This window comes from Melanotaenia boesemani, chromosome 13 (assembly GCF_017639745.1).
Source record: "Melanotaenia boesemani isolate fMelBoe1 chromosome 13, fMelBoe1.pri, whole genome shotgun sequence".
In the NCBI taxonomy this organism is placed as follows: Eukaryota; Metazoa; Chordata; class Actinopteri; order Atheriniformes; family Melanotaeniidae; genus Melanotaenia; species Melanotaenia boesemani.
The window spans coordinates 2,022,797-2,040,464 of NC_055694.1; the positions used below are offsets into that span (position 1 = coordinate 2,022,797).

General features: G+C 44.8%; 1 protein-coding gene across 3 annotated transcripts; it reads left to right on the top strand.

The window, feature by feature from the left end:
• The first annotated feature begins 338 nt into the window (after window positions 1–338).
• LOC121651089 lies at window positions 339–16,828 on the top strand. Of its 3 annotated transcripts, XM_042002971.1 has the most exons (7): window positions 339–891; window positions 976–1,143; window positions 10,123–10,216; window positions 12,478–12,573; window positions 12,800–15,509; window positions 15,603–15,878; window positions 16,717–16,828. In XM_042002971.1, exons 1-5 carry the CDS (start codon window positions 439–441, stop codon window positions 12,991–12,993), a joined length of 1,005 nt encoding a protein of 334 aa, XP_041858905.1. In that variant the 5' UTR covers window positions 339–438; the 3' UTR covers window positions 12,994–15,509; window positions 15,603–15,878; window positions 16,717–16,828. The 3 variants fall into 3 exon arrangements, with proteins under 3 accessions (XP_041858905.1, XP_041858903.1, XP_041858904.1); XM_042002969.1 differs by having other exon boundaries at window positions 343–1,143; XM_042002970.1 differs by having other exon boundaries at window positions 343–1,143; window positions 15,606–15,878.
• The last annotated feature ends 840 nt before the right edge of the window (window positions 16,829–17,668 follow it).

A 17,668-nucleotide genomic window follows, 5' to 3' on the forward strand; every position in this document is an offset into this window, starting at 1 on the left:
CAGCAGCTAAAATTCCTGAAATATCAATAAATTTTAAACAATATCATTACAACTCTAGGTGGAATTTGAAGCTTTATAGCATTGTGGCTTTCATGTCAATGATGGTGTTCTGTAAATCACATGACCGCATGATTTTCAGCCTGAGAATCAACAGAACCGCTATGATGTCAAAGTTTGGTCAGGTGACTGTGACCGGTGACCATCTGGAATTTTTTACACCACAAATGTCTCTTAGTGAAGGGTGGATCTAAATCTGAGCTTTATTTCTCAGTAATAATGCCTGTTTACTTTCTCTTTCGAGGGAATAAAATGGCAACACAGGAGAAAACCTTCACGTTTCAGACCTGGAGGCAAAGTTTCAAAGCTTAAAAGACAGCGTCATTTTTTTGTTCTTCTGCAGGAGGAAGGAGCTGCTGAGATCTTTATACACGTTTGAAGATGAAAGACTTTTTAACAAGTTTTCCATCTGGACAGTTCACCCTTTTTTTCACCATAACTGCTTGCTTCGCTTATCATGCAATGGTTGATGAAACTCTGTCGGGCAGTTCTGTTCATGACTGCAACGTTCACATGGTTGTTCCAGCTGTCGTCCTCTTTTTTCTGAAACTGTGGGCAGATCAATCGTTTCAGAGAGCCTTCATATTTGTATTTAAGGGTTTGTGTACTCGATTTTTATACTTGAAAATGCTGTCAAGAGTATTTCTCTTTGGCTTTTCTAAAGCATTGCTTGTTGCTCTGCTGTGGGTTATCGCCATGTTAGTTGATGGAGACTGGTATGTGTGTTGTAATGAGAATCATTGTGAACATGAGATGCAGCAAATTTGCAAAAACCAAAGCAACATTACAAGCGAGGAAAAATTGTACATCACTGAAATGAAAACCAGATCTAAGGTAAGTCTTACTTCTTTCTTCCCTGATGAAACTGTAGTTAGAATGAGTCAGTGTGATTCTATTCGGAGTATTTCTGATTTTCAGACCATCGGCTTCGGGTTGCTCCTTGCTGTTGTAACTTTGGCCTCTCTGATCTCTCCGCTTGAGAGGATGCAACGCTGTCACATTCAGTACTTTAACTTGTTTTTTGAAGAAGAAGAACAAGTAATGGAGCAGATTTGGAGGGAAAAGATTAAAGATGGGTTCAGTGAAATAATGAAGGAGGTAAGTGACGCTAAGAGGTAAGTGACGCTAATGCTGTAGGTGACGTAGTTCCGGGGGAGACGGCAGATTCAAACTAGGCGCGCCCAAACATTTCTACTTTCATTCGATTGTATTTTGTGCCAACTTAATCAAAAAATATTCTTTAAAGTAGGACTATAGTGTCTTTAAAAGGTACACTCTGGAGCACAGCGGGGAGGATTTGGCCAGCCTGACAGATTTTATAGATCGTTGTTACGACAGAATCGTCATGGGGAAACCAAACAACACCTCCACCCCCTCCACCTCATCTAAATCCAAGAGACAGCGAAATGAGGATTCACCTGGAGCTATTTCACCACCGGGGAACGACTCAACAGATGTTCTGATCTCCATAGATAAGAAACTCAGTAGTTTTGATGCGCGTTTGAGTCTGGTAGAAATTCTCCACAAAGAGTTCCAGGCGCTACGTGAATCATTAGAATTCAGCCAGAAGCAGGTGGAAAGTCTGGCTGCAGAAAATGCCGGTCTCAGAGAGACAGTAAAATCCCTCACCGAGGGCTTGACCCGTCTCTCAGATGAAAATAAGAAGATTAAGGAAACGGTGATCGATCTGCAGGCGCGGAGCATGAGAGAGAACCTGGTATTTGCAGGGATTCCAGAGCAGACGGAGGAGGACCCCGAGACCACGGTGAAAAACTTCATCAAAACCCACCTGAAGCTCCCGGAGGAAACGGTGAAAAACATCTCCTTTCACAGAGTCCATCGGCTCGGCGGGAGGAAACCCGGGTCCAGCAGACCAAGACCCATCGTAGCGAAGTTCGTCAGCTTCAAACAGAAGGAGCAGGTGAAGAACCAGGGCCGCGAACTGAAGGGGACCAACTTCGGAGTAAACGACCAATATCCGAGAGAGATTCTGGACCGACGGAGAGTCCTGTTTCCCATCAGAAGGAAATCTATGGCTAATGGCGCTCGCGCTGTCATCGCGGTGGATAAACTGTTTATTAATGGACAACTGTACCGCGACCCGGACGTCACTCCGTGGCTCTTCTGATCCCAGGTGCTGTATGTCAATCTCTCCAAATGATCACTCTTAACTCGCCATTATAGATCACTGACAGTAGAACACACTGCTCGTCTCACCACAGCCTCTACATCTAGATCGATGTATTTTTTTCTGTTTTGTTTTTATATTTCACACAAATACTTTTCTCACTTTTCACTATCTTTCACGCTTTCACTGTTAATTGTAATCCAGCTCGTAATATCAGCAGCGCACGCGGCCGGTCGAAAAACCGTCAGGACGCACAGCCGCACCATACATGATAAATATAAACACTCGCGTTTTATGTATGAGAGAACACGCATTAAGGTACATATACGGACATTTAACATACGGACAAACGCGCGCAATCAGGCTGCATGCAAACACGCGCGAACACGCAAGAGGGGCGCACAAAGACACACGCGTCAGTAACACGCATGAAGCATTAAACCGTTCACAATAACCATGTTAAAAATCGTCTGTTGGAATGTACATGGAGCCGGTTCCAGGGAGAAGCGGTTGAAGATCTTTAATAAATTACAGGAGCTGCAGGCTGACATTGTCTTACTACAAGAGACTCATTTAACAAACTCAACCATAGACCTTCTTCAAACAGCTCAGTTTCCTCATGTTTACTCAGCTTGTTACAATTCTAGGCAAAGAGGAGTAGCTACTCTTATTAATAAGAGACTAAATTTTGACATAGATAGCACAGTAGCGGATCCGGAAGGCAGATTTCTGATAACTTTATTATCTATTTGTAATATCAAATTATGTATTACCAATGTGTACGGCCCCAATGCAGATGATCCCTCCTTTTTCCACTCCCTGTTTGCTACACTCCAGAATTATTCAGATAACAGAATAGTGCTAGCTGGTGATTTTAATGTAGTCTTGACTGAACAAGATCGCTGCAGCACATCAGGTAGTCATCGAGTCTGGCAGTCGTCAGAAACTATCAAACAGTACATGAAGGATTTTGGTCTTTGCGATGCTTGGCGCTCTCACCATCCTAAACTAAGAGAATACACCTTCTTCTCTTCAGTTCACCACTCCTTCTCTAGAATAGATTATATATTAAATAGTAACTCACTAATGGGCGACATTTCAGAGACTCAGATACATCCAATCAGCATTAGCGATCACGCACCAGTTTCATTCACTCTGAGAAACAAAAATAATAAACCGATTGGTAAAAGCTGGAGATTCAACACCTCTTTATTGAAAGATCCTGAGTTCATTGATTATTTTAAAAAAGAATGGTCAATTTATATAGAAAAAAATGACATGCCTGAAACTTCAGCGTGTCTCCTATGGGAAGCAGGAAAAGCAGTAATGCGAGGGAAAATAATTTCCTTCTCCTCACATAAGAAGAAGAAGGAAACAGCAAGAGTTTTAGAATTAGAACTCAGGATTAAATCATTGGAGGAGGCTTACCGCATTTCCCCCGAAGAGCACACAATGAATAATATAAGGAAAACTAAATTGCAGCTTAAAGAAATTATAGATAAAAAAACACAGTTTTTAGTGCAAAGACTTCGCTTGGAGAACTTTGAACACAGTAACAAATCTGGAAAGTTTTTAGCAAATCAACTAAAAACAAACAAGGAGAAAACAACAATCTCCTCTGTTAAAGATCAAGACGGAAACATCAGCCATGACCCAGACAAGATAAATGACACGTTTAGAAGCTTCTATAAAACATTATATGAATCACAGATTAATCCAACAGATGAACATATTGAACAATTTTTAAACAACATTAATCTACCAAAACTAAAAAATGAAAATAAAATAAATTTAGATGCACCTATTACTGTAGATGAACTCCACGAAGCTCTCCAACATATGCCCAACAATAAAGCCCCGGGTCCAGATGGTTACTCAGCAGAATTTTACAAGGAATTCTGGACAACGCTAGCTCCTACATTTTATAATATGTTGTTAGAAATACAGGAAAAACAAAAAATACCGCAAAATATGAACTTAGCTAATATAACACTATTGCTAAAACCAGGCAAAGACCCCACACTTCCATCCAGTTACCGTCCCATATCTTTAATAAATGTAGACCTGAAAATAATTAGTAAAGCTCTTGCCAGAAGGATAGAAAAAATAACCCCTCTTATAATACATCCGGACCAGACAGGTTTTATAAAAGGTCGACATTCATCTACTAACACACGTAGACTAATTAACCTCATTGATTACTCTACTTTACATAATCTAGAATCCACAATCATTTCTCTAGATGCAGAAAAAGCCTTCGACAGGGTAAACTGGAAGTTTCTATTTGCAACACTAGACAAATTTGGGTTTGGACCTTCTTTCATAGAGTGGATTAAAATATTATATAATAACCCAAATGCATGTGTGAAAACCAACGATCAAACTTCTCCAAGCTTCCGCTTACAGAGAGGCACCAGACAGGGCTGTCCACTCTCCCCCTCACTTTTTGCCATTTTCATAGAGCCGTTAGCAGCTGCTATTAGACAAAATATAGAAATTAAAGGAATCCAGGGCAAAAATATAGAACATAAAATAAGTCTTTATGCAGATGATGTATTACTCTTCCTTCAGAACTCACAAACATCACTCTCTCAGACAATCACGGTTATTAATAAGTTCTCATCAATATCTGATTATTCTATTAACTGGTCTAAGACTACAGCCATGTCCATCAACTGTGACCTACAAAACATCCCTAATATCAAAATACAGACAGGAAACATTAGATATTTAGGTATAAATATTTCCCCCAGATTATCAGATTTAACAAAATTAAACTATGTTCAGCTACTAAAAACAATAGAAGATGATCTCTTACGGTGGAGGCGCTTACCCATCTCAATAATGGGAAGAGTTGCCACCATTAAGATGATGATCCTACCTAAAGTTAATTATTTATTTTCAATGATACCCACTAAACCCTCCACCAGTTGGTTTAAATCTCTGGACTCTTTCATATCCAAGTTTCTTTGGAAAAACAAGCCGTCACGTATCAGTCTTAAAACCTTACAGCAGACTAAAGATAGAGGAGGACTGGACCTACCAAACTTTAATAACTACTTTATAGCTAACAGGCTGCAGTACATCTCCAAGTGGCTCAAACCCAGTTATCTGGATGAGCCGTGGCTAGATGTGGAGCAGGCTTTGTGTGAGGACTTAGTCATCTCTGACCTGCCGTTCATCAGCTCAACCATTAAACCATATAAGTGCTTTAAAAGCCTTAACATCCGTTTTTCCTTAATGGCTTGGTGGGAATTCTGTAAGATAACCAGATCTTCCCTCTTTCCATGTAGACTTACACCCATCTGGAACAACCCTGACATCCTGCAGAACAAAAAGATGATAAACTTCACTCAATGGAAGACTAAAGGAATACAACAGTTAGGACAGATAATAGAAAATGGAAACTTTGTATCTTTCAACACAATTGTCTCACAGTATGGAATCAACAGCAATAAATTCTTAGAGTACCACCAACTAAAATCAATTATATGTAAGAAGTATACCCCTGTACAGTTAGACTTGCAGCTTCCTGTCAGAATAGCAGAATTCCTGAATCATAATACTCCAAAATTATTATCAAAAATATATAGATTACTTGCAAAGCTAGAAGACAGGATATCTCTCCCGACTTCAAAATGGGAAGATGATTTATCTAATAACTTTGATCAGAAAAGATGGTCGCAAATATGTTTAAACACGTTTAAAATGACTCAGAATTCAAATATACAACTAATACAATTCAAAATTCTCCATAGAACTCATTATACAGGACACAGGATGTTCAGGATGGGCCTTTCACCATCAGATATCTGCCCACACTGCTCTGAGAACACCTCTGATAGCTACATCCATGCGCTGTGGTCCTGCACACCTGTCCAAAGGTTCTGGATTAAGGTGTGTGAAGATCTCTCAAAATGGTTTAAAACTAGTTTTCCTGCAAACCCCACACTTTGCCTACTGGGCGACCTGGGTGACACCAACATAGGAATACACTCCATAAACTTGGTCCTCGCAGTCTTATGCATCGCAAAGAAAACTATTCTTGTGAACTGGAAAGATAAGAATAATTTGTCTATCCAGCAGTTTAGAAATCTCCTGTTAGATCACATCAGCATTGAGACAATGTCTGCCTCCTCCAGGAACCAGTCAGATGACTTTCATTCCCTCTGGTCCCCTGTGACTGGCTACATCACTTAATGTAGGTGGAGGATTGCGGCTTCGCTGGGATGGGGGCGGATGTGGGTGGGGGGTCCCTGGTGGCTTCAGGTCTCCGGTTGTCTCCTGGGTGGGGATCTAGGCTGCTCCGCTGCTGGGTCGGCTGGGGGTTCCGGTCTGGGCGGGCGGCATTGGGTGGGCCCCGGGGTGGGGCTGCCTCGTGGCGGTGGGGGGTGGCTGCCGGGGTGCCTGGGTCGGTGTCCGTCGGCCCCTGGCCGGGTGGCCGGTCGGGCCCGGGGTGGGCCGGGTGGGGGCCCCGGGCTCTGGGGCGTCGGGTCTCCCCCCGCTCCTGGGGGTGGGGGGTCTGCCGCTGCTGGGGGGGGCTGGGCCCGTCCGGATGTGCCGTGCCGGGGGTTGGTCCGTGCCCTGGTGCTTGGTCGCAGCCCCGGAACCTGGGTGGGGGTGTGTTTGTGTGTGGGTGTGTGTGTGTGTGTGTCTGTGGGTATGCTGGTGTGTGGGTGGGTGTAGAGGGACGTGTGTGCCGTATGTGTGTGTGGGTGTGTATGAAGGTCTGGGTGTGTGCGTGTATGTGTGTGTGTGAGTAGTGTGCGGGTGTGTGTGTGGAGGTCTATGTGGGATGTGGGTGTGTGTGAAGGTATGTATATATGAGTGTGTGCACGTGGAGGTCGAGGTGTGTGTGGAGGAGTGAAGGAGTGGGTGGAGGCGTGAGTATGTATGGAGGTGCTTGTGTGTATATGCAGGTATGTATGTGAGTGTGTGTGTAGTGGTGTATGTGTATGGAGGGGTATGAGAGTGTGTGTGTATGTGGGCACCGGTGTGTGTGTTTATAGGTATGTGCGTGACGTGTGTGTGTGGAGGTATGTGCACGTATTGAGGTGTTGGTATATAGAGGTGTGTGAGAGTGTGTGTGAGTGGCTGGGGAGAAAAAAAAAAAAAAAAAAAAAAAGGGAGTGTGTGCGTTTGCAGGGGGTTAGGACGTGTCCTCTGGGGGGCGCCCTGGCTGGGTGTTGGGGGCGGGGGCCTGGGGTTCCCTTCCTTCGCCTCGCCCCCCTCCCACTCAGAAAGAGGAAAGTGGCCCCTTGGGCTGGTGGCTGGCCCCTGGGGGGGTTCGTGGCGTGCCTGGGTTGGGGTGCCTGCTCTGGGCCTGTGACGCCCTTCGGGGCCGGCGGGGGACGGGGGCGCCCTGAGCCACTGGCGGGTCGTCTTCCAGGGGGGAGGCTTACCCCCCTCTGGACCTACATCTCCTGACCCCTCCCCTCCCCACTCTTCACTACATACACAGGTAGGGCCGTGGGGGGTGTGCTTGTTGCGCTGGGCGGGGCAGGGGGGGTCATCATAGTGGCCCCGTTGCTTCGCCGAGCGGCAGCATGCCTCCCAGCTTTTAATTCCACTTAGTCACTGAGCACAAATAACATTTGCAACATACAAACACGTTTTGGGGGGTGGAACATGCGAGGTCAGGTGGGTGGGACTGCTCAGGTGGCCCCACCCCCTCCTCAATGCAGTTACTGCCCCCCAATTTTAACCCTCTTTTTTTAATTGCAAACAGCACATAATATATTCCCTCACTAGTGGGGGAGGGAGGGGCGATGGGGTCTTCAAGCGCCCCTGTCTCCATGGATGGCCCGGGGGCGGGGTGGGCCGGGTGGCCTGTCGCGTTGGCCCGGGGCGTGGGCGGGCTGTCCCGGGGGGTTTGGCTGCTGGCCCTGGGGGGAAGGTGCTGTTTTGGGGGTGGGGAGTGGGGGACTGGGGCGGGGTGGGGGGGGTGGGGGCCTGGCTCGTGTCTCCTCGCCTCCTGGCTGGGGCTGTCCCCCCGCGGCGTGGGGTGGCGGGAGGATGGTGGTGGGGGGATGGTGTTTGTTTGTGTGTGTGTGTGTATGGGGGGGGGGGGGGGGGGGAGAGTGGTGTGTGTGTGGGGGGATGGGTGGTGGAGGGATGGTGTGTGTGTGTGGGAGGGTGGGGTGTGTGGAGGTGGATGTGTGGTGTGTGGGAGGGGGGGTGGTGTGGGTGTGGGAGGATGAATGGTGGAGGGATGATGTATGTGGGGGAGGATGGGGTATGTGTGGGAGAATGTATGGTGCAGGGAGGGGGAGTGTGTGGGAGGATGGATGGTGGAAGAATGGTGTGTGTGCAGGAGGATGGATGGTGTATGGGAGGGAGGATGGTGTGTGTGTGGGGGAGTGGTGTATGTTTGGGAGAGTGGGTGATGGAGGGGTGGTGTGTGTGTGTGTGGGAGGATGGGGTACGTGAAGGTGGATGTTTGGTGTAGGAGAGGGAGGACGGTGTATGTGTAGGAGAATGATGTATGTGTGGGAGGATGGGTAGTGGAAGGATGGTGTGTGTGTGTGTGTGGGAGGTGTGAAGGTGGAGGATGGTGTATGTGTGGGAGGATGAGTGGTGGAGGGATGATGTGTGTGTGGGAGGATGGGGTAGGTGTGGGAGAGTGTATGGTGGAAGGATGGTGAGTGTGTGGGAGGATGGATGGTGGAAGGATGGTGTGTGTGTGGAAGGATGGATGGTGGAAGGATGGTGTGTGTGTGTGGGAGGACAGAGTATGTAAGGGTTGGATGGTGTATGTGTGGGAGGATGAATGGAGGAGTGGAAGGAGAGTGCGTGTGTTTGTGTGTGTTGGTCTGGGGGGGGGGGGCAGGACTGGTTCTCGGGGTGTGCGGCTGGGCGCTGGGGTGTGGGGCTGGCCTCTGGCGGTGGCCGTCTGGGCGGGCCGGGTCCCCCCGGGTGGCGTGCTGGCCCTTGGCCTGTGGGGGTGGGGGGTGTCCCTGCGCTCCTGGGCCCGGGCCCTCTGCCCCGTCTGTCCCGGGCGGCCGGTGCCCGGGGGGGTCGGGGACTGCTGGCCTCGGCCTGCCGGGGCCGGTGCCCTGTGTCCGCGGGGCGGCTCCTGCTGGGGTCTCCTGCTGCTGCCTTCCTGGGCGGGCGAGTGGTCGTCTCTGTGGACCGGTCGGGATCTGTAGCCTACGGGGGGGCTGGTGGCCTGGGTCTCGGGACCGCTGGCCTGACTCTGGCCTCTGTTCAAGTGAGGTGGCATCTGCATGATCACTCTGCATGGTCACTCCTTCCTGAACGTCTCCACACAGTCTTTGCGTCGCCATGTGGCCGAGTTCTCCAGCATATCCACACAGGTTTCTCTGCGCGTGTTCTTGGATACAGCAGTTTCACTTATATCTATTATCATATTTTTTTTTCTTTTTTTTATTATTTCTGTTCTTATTATTATTATTACTCTTACTCTTATTATTATTATTACTACTACTATTATTATTATTACTATTATTGTGATTATTATTATTGTTACTATTATCAACTAGTTGTGTAATGACCTACTGGCCAGGATGATCTTAGCTATATATGTTGCAAGTAGTATGGATTACATGGTTTTCTGTATAATGTTTTAAGTCCCCACCCGCACTCCCCACACCCTTTCTGTCCCTCTCTCTCCCCTCCCTCTTCTCTCTACTTTCTTTTCTATCTCTCTCTCTCTCTGTCCCCTCCGGTCGAGTCCAGCATTAAGAGTCTGATTTAATAAAGTTTTTCATGTCATCAAGAGGGACTTTATACATGTAGTATAAATCCCTGCTTGATAGAGTAAAATTGCCCAGCACCAGACAGCAGCCAGACAATCATTCTGTTTGCAACGATGCTGGACAAGACAAGTTTAAAAAAAAAAAAAAAAAAAAAAAAAAAAAAAAAAAAAAAAAAAAAAAAAAAAAAAAAAAAAAAAAAAAAAAAAAAAAAAAAAAGAAATAATGAAAAATAAAACTGAAGCCGGACTGTGGAGGGAATGTGAAAATGTGGCCCAAAAACTGATTGAAGCCGAGCCAACGTCTAGAAAACCACGTGAGTATTTAAAACCAATCAGCTCTGCAATGTTCCTGCAGGAGGTCACAGCTCATCACTCCAACATTAGTTACTAGTTTAATTTAAGCTCAAGTCAGACGCTGTTTGGACAATCAAACCAGGCCAATGTTGGGGTCCCCAACAGAAAAACTATAAAAATGGCATTCAAATGACAACAAGCCTCGTTTACATTTCACACTCGGGTCACCAGTCTGTACATTACATCTACTCTAACACCCCCTAAAGGCAGGGATGGGTAATTCCAGTCCTCTAGGGCCAGTCCTGCAGGTTTTAAGTGTTTCTTGCTGATTCAAACCAAATGGATCCTACAGCACAATGACCAATCAACTGAATTAGGTTGGTTCAAACAGGAAAATGTCTAAATTCATTAGTACTGTAGTCCCCTAAGGACCACCATCGCTCATCCCTGCCTTACAGGGTCCTTCTAAAGACATTGTAAGCTGACTGTATGACAGCTGGATACTCAGAGATACTTGGGTATTTAGTTCAAGTAAAGTGTTGCCAGGATTAGAAACTTATTACCAAAACTGACCAATTGAAAGCAGAAATGAGTTTAAATACCAGGATGGTGGTAGGTCAGGTATCTCAGGTGATGCAAAAAGAAAGTGATGCCGCCATCGGTGACATCATTCATTTTGTTGATCATTCAGTCGTAAATAGATGAAACAGCCTGGCTGAGCGGCTATGCTGAGATGGTACAGTTAAACAGAAATTTCATATCATCATATTATTTTTGCATGTTTCCAAAGCACATCACACACCAACACAAAAAGCATTTTTGTTGTAAATATGGGTGGTTGCTATGAAATTTGCACAGGCATTAGGAGCTGGCACTAATGTGGAAGGTCTGCAACCAGCCCACAGTGGCAGACCGCTGAGGGGTCGGCGACTGCTGGTGACAGACAGACAGACAGACAGACAACTTTATTTATCCCCGAAGGGAAATTGCGTTGTTACAGTAGTCCAGTAATAACATAAAAAATCCAGAGTGGAATAAATTAGAGAAAAAAATATGAATACAGAGTGAATTGGCAGATAAAGTGCAGTGGCAAGATGAAGTAATAATGAAAATAGCTATCAGATATTGATATATAAATATGACTATGTAAATAAAGGAAGTGCAAAGATAATACAGAATGTTGAATGATGTGCAAAGGATACAAATATTTTATAATTGTATATCAGAGCGACAACTATAGGTTGCAGTAAGTTCAGTGGTTGACTTAGTCCAGTTGTGTGATCGTGTCTCTGGCAGAGGTAGATGAGTTATGGAGTCTTATTGCAGCAGGAAGGAACGATCTCCTGTACCGTTCCTTAGAGCAGCGGGGTTGGATCAGTCTGCTGCTAAAACTGCTCTTTAGCTTGTCCAGTGTGTTATGGAGGGGGTGGGAGGGGTTGTCCCTGATTGCCAGCAGTTTTGCCAGCATTCTCTCCTCCACCACCTCCTCCAGGGTGACAAGTTTAGAGCCGACAGCAGACTCTGCCTTTCTGATCAGTTTCCTCAGTCTGTTGGCGTCCTTTGCCTTGATGCCCGCACCCCAGGACACTGCAGCAAAGAAGATGGCGCTCGCCACAACAGACTGATAAAACATCTGCAGCATCTTATTGCAGACGTGAAAGGACCTGAGCCTCCTTAAGAAGTACAGCCGGCTCTGCCCCTTCTTGTAAATGGCGTCTGTGTTGGTGGACCAGTCCAGCTTATTGTTAAGTGTGACGCCTAAATATTTGTATGAGTGGTGGGAAGTGGCTTTGACCTTTTTAGAGCAGCTACAGACCGGTGAGGAAACGGCACTGTTGTAGTGAGAGTGGCAGGCCGTTTGCCAGTTTTGGATCTCGCCGTCTCCCAGAACTTTCTTACCTTCCTGTTGCAGGACAGGGATCAGCACCTCCGGACCTCTTGGGTCAGTGTCTAGCAGATTTTAGATGTTTCCTGCTGTGACAGACTTGGTTTACATGAAATAGTTCTTCAACTGCTTGTTGAGTTCTGCACCAGCCTCTTGATGACCCATTATTTGAGTCACCTGCAGCAATGAAACATCTAAAACCTGCAGGACCCTGATCAAGAGGTTCGGAGTTGATGATCCCTTCTAGGTTAAAGAGAAAAATTTACATCACAGGAAGTAGAACTTTGTAACCTCAAGATAAGGCAACAATACAATAAATAGGATGGGGGTTAGGGTTAGGACTTACTGTCACGCTTTTTGATGATGTCTCTCTTTCTGTGTTTATACTGTTTGCAGAAGCTTCATCAACTTTAAAAGAATTTTTGGGCCAAGAGGATGAAAATGAGAAAGACACAGAGCTGCCGCTCCATCACATCTCCCCTATTCCTGAAGGTATTCCCGTTCTAAGCTGTTTTACAAGAAATTATTATTTCTTTATATTATTTCTTTATTTCCTTATCTTTATTTACATAAATATTTCTTCTTTCCAACAAGAACCTGCCATAGACACAGCCTCACTATGTTAGGATAAATTGTAGACTAGAAAAAAATTTGCTGAGAAGCTTTTTATGATTCCTGTGTTTAATTGCACTAATCCGGTTCTTTCTCTGATTGGAAGAGGTTTCACACCCTCAGCCTGACGTTGGGGGAGCTGAGTCCACAAGTTCCAGCACCCTCTCCACCACCATCAAGCACCCAGAACCAGTCAGAACATGGACCATATCAGATGACTCTGCAGAATGGTCCATTACCATATCCGATGCTGAGAAAAGGAGCTGTTCAATTCAAAGTCAGTCAAAGTTACTGACTTAAAATTTACCAAAAATGCTGAAAACAGTCCCACAAAGATTAGTAAAAACTGCTGTTATTATTTAACTATGAACAAGATTAAAATAGCATGTCTTTAAAGGCTGATGTTGTCTTCTGCTTTACATGCTGACCCTCTGGGGTCAACGATGGGGCCACGTCCCGTCTGATTTTAGATGACGTAGCAGCAAATGCCGCTGCAGAGTCTCCACTCTCTGTCGACACGACATACTTGAAACTATAAAACAGATTTCAAACTGTGTTGATAAACCAGTGGTAGAAAGTGATGTTGTTAATGACGACTTCTGCACTCTAGATTTATCTGTTAAAGGGTCCTAAACACACACATATATGTAAATGTATAAATTAAATAATATGACTGCACTCTAGTTATTGTTGTTGCTTGTTAGAGAAGCGTTATGTAACTTTGTGACCTTAAGAATGTGAGCTTCTAATTCATTTTGATGCTACAGTCATGTTTATTATCTACATTTCTCGTCCCAAGGCTGAGAAACCACTTCACAACTTTTTAATACAGGATGCCGTGTGATGTTGCACCTGGGTTTCAGCGTTCAAGTCTGACCCCTCAGTTCCGCACAAAGATGTAGCATCATGAAAGCAAAGCGTTGCGGCTACGTCGAGCTTTCCACCTGGTGTCCTGTCACACCAGGAGAGTTTCAGAGCAGAGCATGTCGCGTCTCTGCTGAATTCTCCAGTTCATTCCATCATGCAAGGGTTGCAACATGGTGCAATCATTGCTGCACTTATGGACATGTAAAGAGAAATATAAAGATTATTTGGCCAGTCCGACCCGCGTCTCACATGCGCTATACTTATGTCTTGTGTCCTACAATATGCCGACTTTCCATCTCAGAGATAAATGGTGTCAAGTATCATGTGAGACCCTTTCTCACTCAATGGTTTTGTACTGGAATCGGTGGTTTTGATGTAATGTTGTTTTAAAGTAAAGTAAAACACAGTCCAATGTCTGGACATAGTTTTTTATTTTTAAAATTAAACGGATCCACTTTTATTTTTTGGGGAAGCAGAGCATCACAGTGCTTCAGAAACACTGAGGCACGCCTGGTGGGAATCCTCTGATTGGCTAGAGTTACCTGATGCGAACGCTTGGATTGGCTAAAGTTGCAGCAATCAGCTGTAAAGCCTCACAACAGCCCCAAAGTTTCGCTTTCAGCAGAAACAAGGAGTAAAGGCCCATTTATCTACCCTTACATACGTAAACAGATATGTCCGTTTCAAACGCAATCAATCAATCAATCAATCAATCAATCAATCAATCAATCAATCAATCAATCAATCAATCAATCAATCAATCAATCAATCAATCAGTCAAATTTTATTTATGATTTGATTTATATTTATCAAAGTGCTGGACAGGGTTAATAACAACATAAACATAGTACCCTTATAAATTATAAGTGACACCACAATCATGTCGTACGTTGCCGCCCTTCATACTTCCAAGCATGTTTTGCGTTGCCATGGTTATGAAGTCAATTTATCCACTAGTAGGCAGTGCTGAGTTCTGGGTTGACTCTTAGTTCTGACGTCAGTTTCAGACACCGGTTAGTGACAGTAATGTTCCTCTACAACCACCAAAAACACTGACAAAGCCTTTCTTTAAAAGCTCTAACCATCTCTACAGTTGTCCTTGTCATTGTTTTCTTCCTCCTCCCTTCTCTGGTTTGTTTATTTCGCTGGTCACATGTCAGCTATACTGCTCAACACTGCCCCCTGTGGTTTCCGGTGGTATTGCTCCATTTGCTGGGTCAAGCAATGGATCCGTAAGGCCCCTGAAAACACACCGAATCTGCATGTAAATGATGCAAGAGATGGACAAAAGTGTCCGTCTGCGTATCAGTTTTCTGCATCAAGCATAAAAGGGACTTAAGGCAGGGGTTAAAGCAGGGAGATTTCTAAAACCTGCAAAACCCTAACCCTCAAGGATCAGAGTTTTTCCTCTAGTTCTTGTGGTTGTGATGGTGCTGTAAAGGTTTCACCACCTGAGTCTTTTATGGCAAATCAAGGTGAGATTTAGCTGCAAAGTTAGGAGATGAGTCGGTAAATTCCAGGGCAATTTGAAGGTGGTTACCTGAGTTCAACCTGTGGTTGGAGCTCATGAAACTGAAAGCGTTTTAGTTTTGGATTACAACCTGCTCAGTCTCTGTGTGGATGCACGTTCAGGGTTCATCTCTTAGCAGAAGAAAACTGTGATGATGATGAAGAATGTCCTGTCAGATTTTCCATTTCAGAAAGTCAGCGTCTTCATCACCATCGTAGTGAGTTTCACATACAATTTTCTGCTGGACATGTTGTTCATCTGCATATTAAAAGCAGCTCTGGTTGGGTCGCTGTGGGTGGTGTCTGTGCTAATCGATGGAGACTGGTTTGTTTGCTGTAAGTACAATCAAACTGCACATCCTCAGCTGGCCTGCAGAGACAAGACCAGCCTCACAGCTGACGAGCAGACTGACATCGCCAAACTTCAAAACAAGTTGAGGGTGAGTGTTAAAACTTCAAGGCTTCTCACTTGACCTGCTCAGCTTGTGCATCAGAGCAGATCTGCAGCGCTTTCACCTCTGCTCTATTTTTAGAAGATTGGCTTTTACGTGATCCTGGGAATCCTGATCTTGGTCATCGTAATGTCTCCGATGGAATGGTGGAAATGTTGAGCTAAAAACTGCTGTGACAGAGAGATGATCTACGACCATCTGATTGTGGAAGAAGAGGAATACGTACTGCAAGAAGTTTTGAGGACCACAGCAAATCATGAGTTAAAAAAAGAAATGACAAGCAGAATGGAAGATGGAGAGTGGACGAAATGTTTTAATGCTGCTGAAGAACTGATTGATGCTGCAGCTGAAGAGAAGGTGATTAATCAATGCTCATAAAAAAGATCACGTCTATCCTCACCAGCGTCTCAGGAGCGGTGGTGTGTGTCTCTGTGGGGTAAATGTGATGGATTTTTAACCCTTTAGATGATCTACGGAAGTTTTCCAGGCATTTCTATCCCGTCCAGGAGGTTTACAATCCAGCCACTAAATGTAGTTTTATTCAGAGACTCTATCTGGTAAATCCACAATGATCCATGATAACAGCATTATTTATCACATTTCACCATAAAAACATCACCATCACTACTATGTTGCTAAGAGACCTCTATTTAGACCTGGACATGATGATGAAGCCACTTCCTGTCAGACTTTCCACCAATCAGAGAGCTTAGATTGACGGTAACGTCCAATCAGTAGCAGCCAAAGATCAACCAGTGAGCAGAAAGTTCTATGTGTGTGTGAAAAGAAGAAAAATAATGCTCCTCTATGGCTGGAATAAAGCCAAGAAGAAAAACCCTGAAAAAATAATTTTCATTCCTCCTGTGTGCACAGAGATGTTCCAGATTCTCAAATTTAAATTGAGGAACACATTAAGTTTTCTACTGTTTGTAGACACCTTAGAGAGACTCTGCCTCTCTAAGGTGCTCTTTTTATACCAGTCATGTTTCTGACCTGTTGATTATCAACCTGATTAGCTGAAACGATGCTCCTACAGTTTGCTTTTTAATAACTTCCTTTTCCATCACAGCTGTTTTTAAATTGTTTTGCTGCCATCGGATTTAAGATGAGCTATTTTTTTCCCAACATGCCCAAAATCCAACTTTTCCTTCTGCTTTTATGCCTTACAGTCTAACCCTTCCTTCTTTTTCTCTAGGATGATCAACATCTGACATCATCTTGGACTTCAGATGAATTTATAAAGATATTTTAGAAACACTGATCTCAATTTTCTACATTTTGTTATTGTTCATTCTGATTTTATGCAAACAGATTTAAAGGTCCCATATTATGCAAAATTCACTTTTTAATGGTTTTGGAACAGTCATACTGGTCCCCCCGCATGTGTAGGAGACCCGTAAGTGTGAAACTCTTTCAGGCGCTCTCTCTCCCCCCTGCTCCACCTCTAGGGAAGTAAGCGCTGAAATGAGCTTGTTTGAAAGCGTGTACGTTATGACGTCATAAGGGACAATAACCACTCCCCACAGAGCGATGGACCCGTCTACCGGCTCTCAAAGCCCGCCCTCTAAAAATCACCTAGCGCCCAGTGTTTATCCTTTTCGGCAACCCTCGTTAGCGGACATGGCTAAGCGACAGAAGCACTGTTCTGTTTGTGGCTGCATAAATGAACACGAAAACGTTTTTTTACTTCCATCCACTGAACCCACGAGGACTGAGTGGATTAATTTTATTTTTGGAGAAAATGTACCCGGAAAACTTCCAAAGGTTTTGCATGTCTGTGGCCAGCATTTCAAAGAGGACTGTTTCCACAACATGGGGGCATGGAAAGCAGGCTTCGCCAACCGTTTGAAGCTGAAGCCAGGTTCAATACCAACTGTCCGTGACACAGCTGGAGAGGTAAGAGCTGGCAGTTATTTTATCGTTTCGGCCTTATTAGTCTGATAGCTTGAAAATATATTAGCACTGTTGTAAATGTAGCCAAGTCACTGTTTCTACTGTTTGTATCCGGTGCCATTGTGCATCAGATTGATGAGCGTAGCTGGCTGTGTTCTCCGTGCGTCGCGGTTTGGGTCGGTAATGGGGGCTTCAGGAATGGGTTCCGGTGTTCCGGCGTTTGTTTATCCTTCACTACGCTGTAATCAGCGTCT

What these genes read in the sequence shown, in the direction of transcription:
- LOC121651089 (XM_042002969.1), top strand. Translation starts at nt 439, where the DNA reads ATGAAAGACTTTTTAACAAGTTTTCCATCTGGACAGTTCACCCTTTTT. An exon ending in TTAAAGATGGGTTCAGTGAA is followed by an intron (nt 1,144 to 10,122) that starts ATAATGAAGGAG and finishes AAAAAAAAAGAA; the next exon opens with ATAATGAAAAATAAAACTGA. An exon ending in CATCTCCCCTATTCCTGAAG is followed by an intron (nt 12,574 to 12,799) that starts GTATTCCCGTTC and finishes TCTGATTGGAAG; the next exon opens with AGGTTTCACACCCTCAGCCT.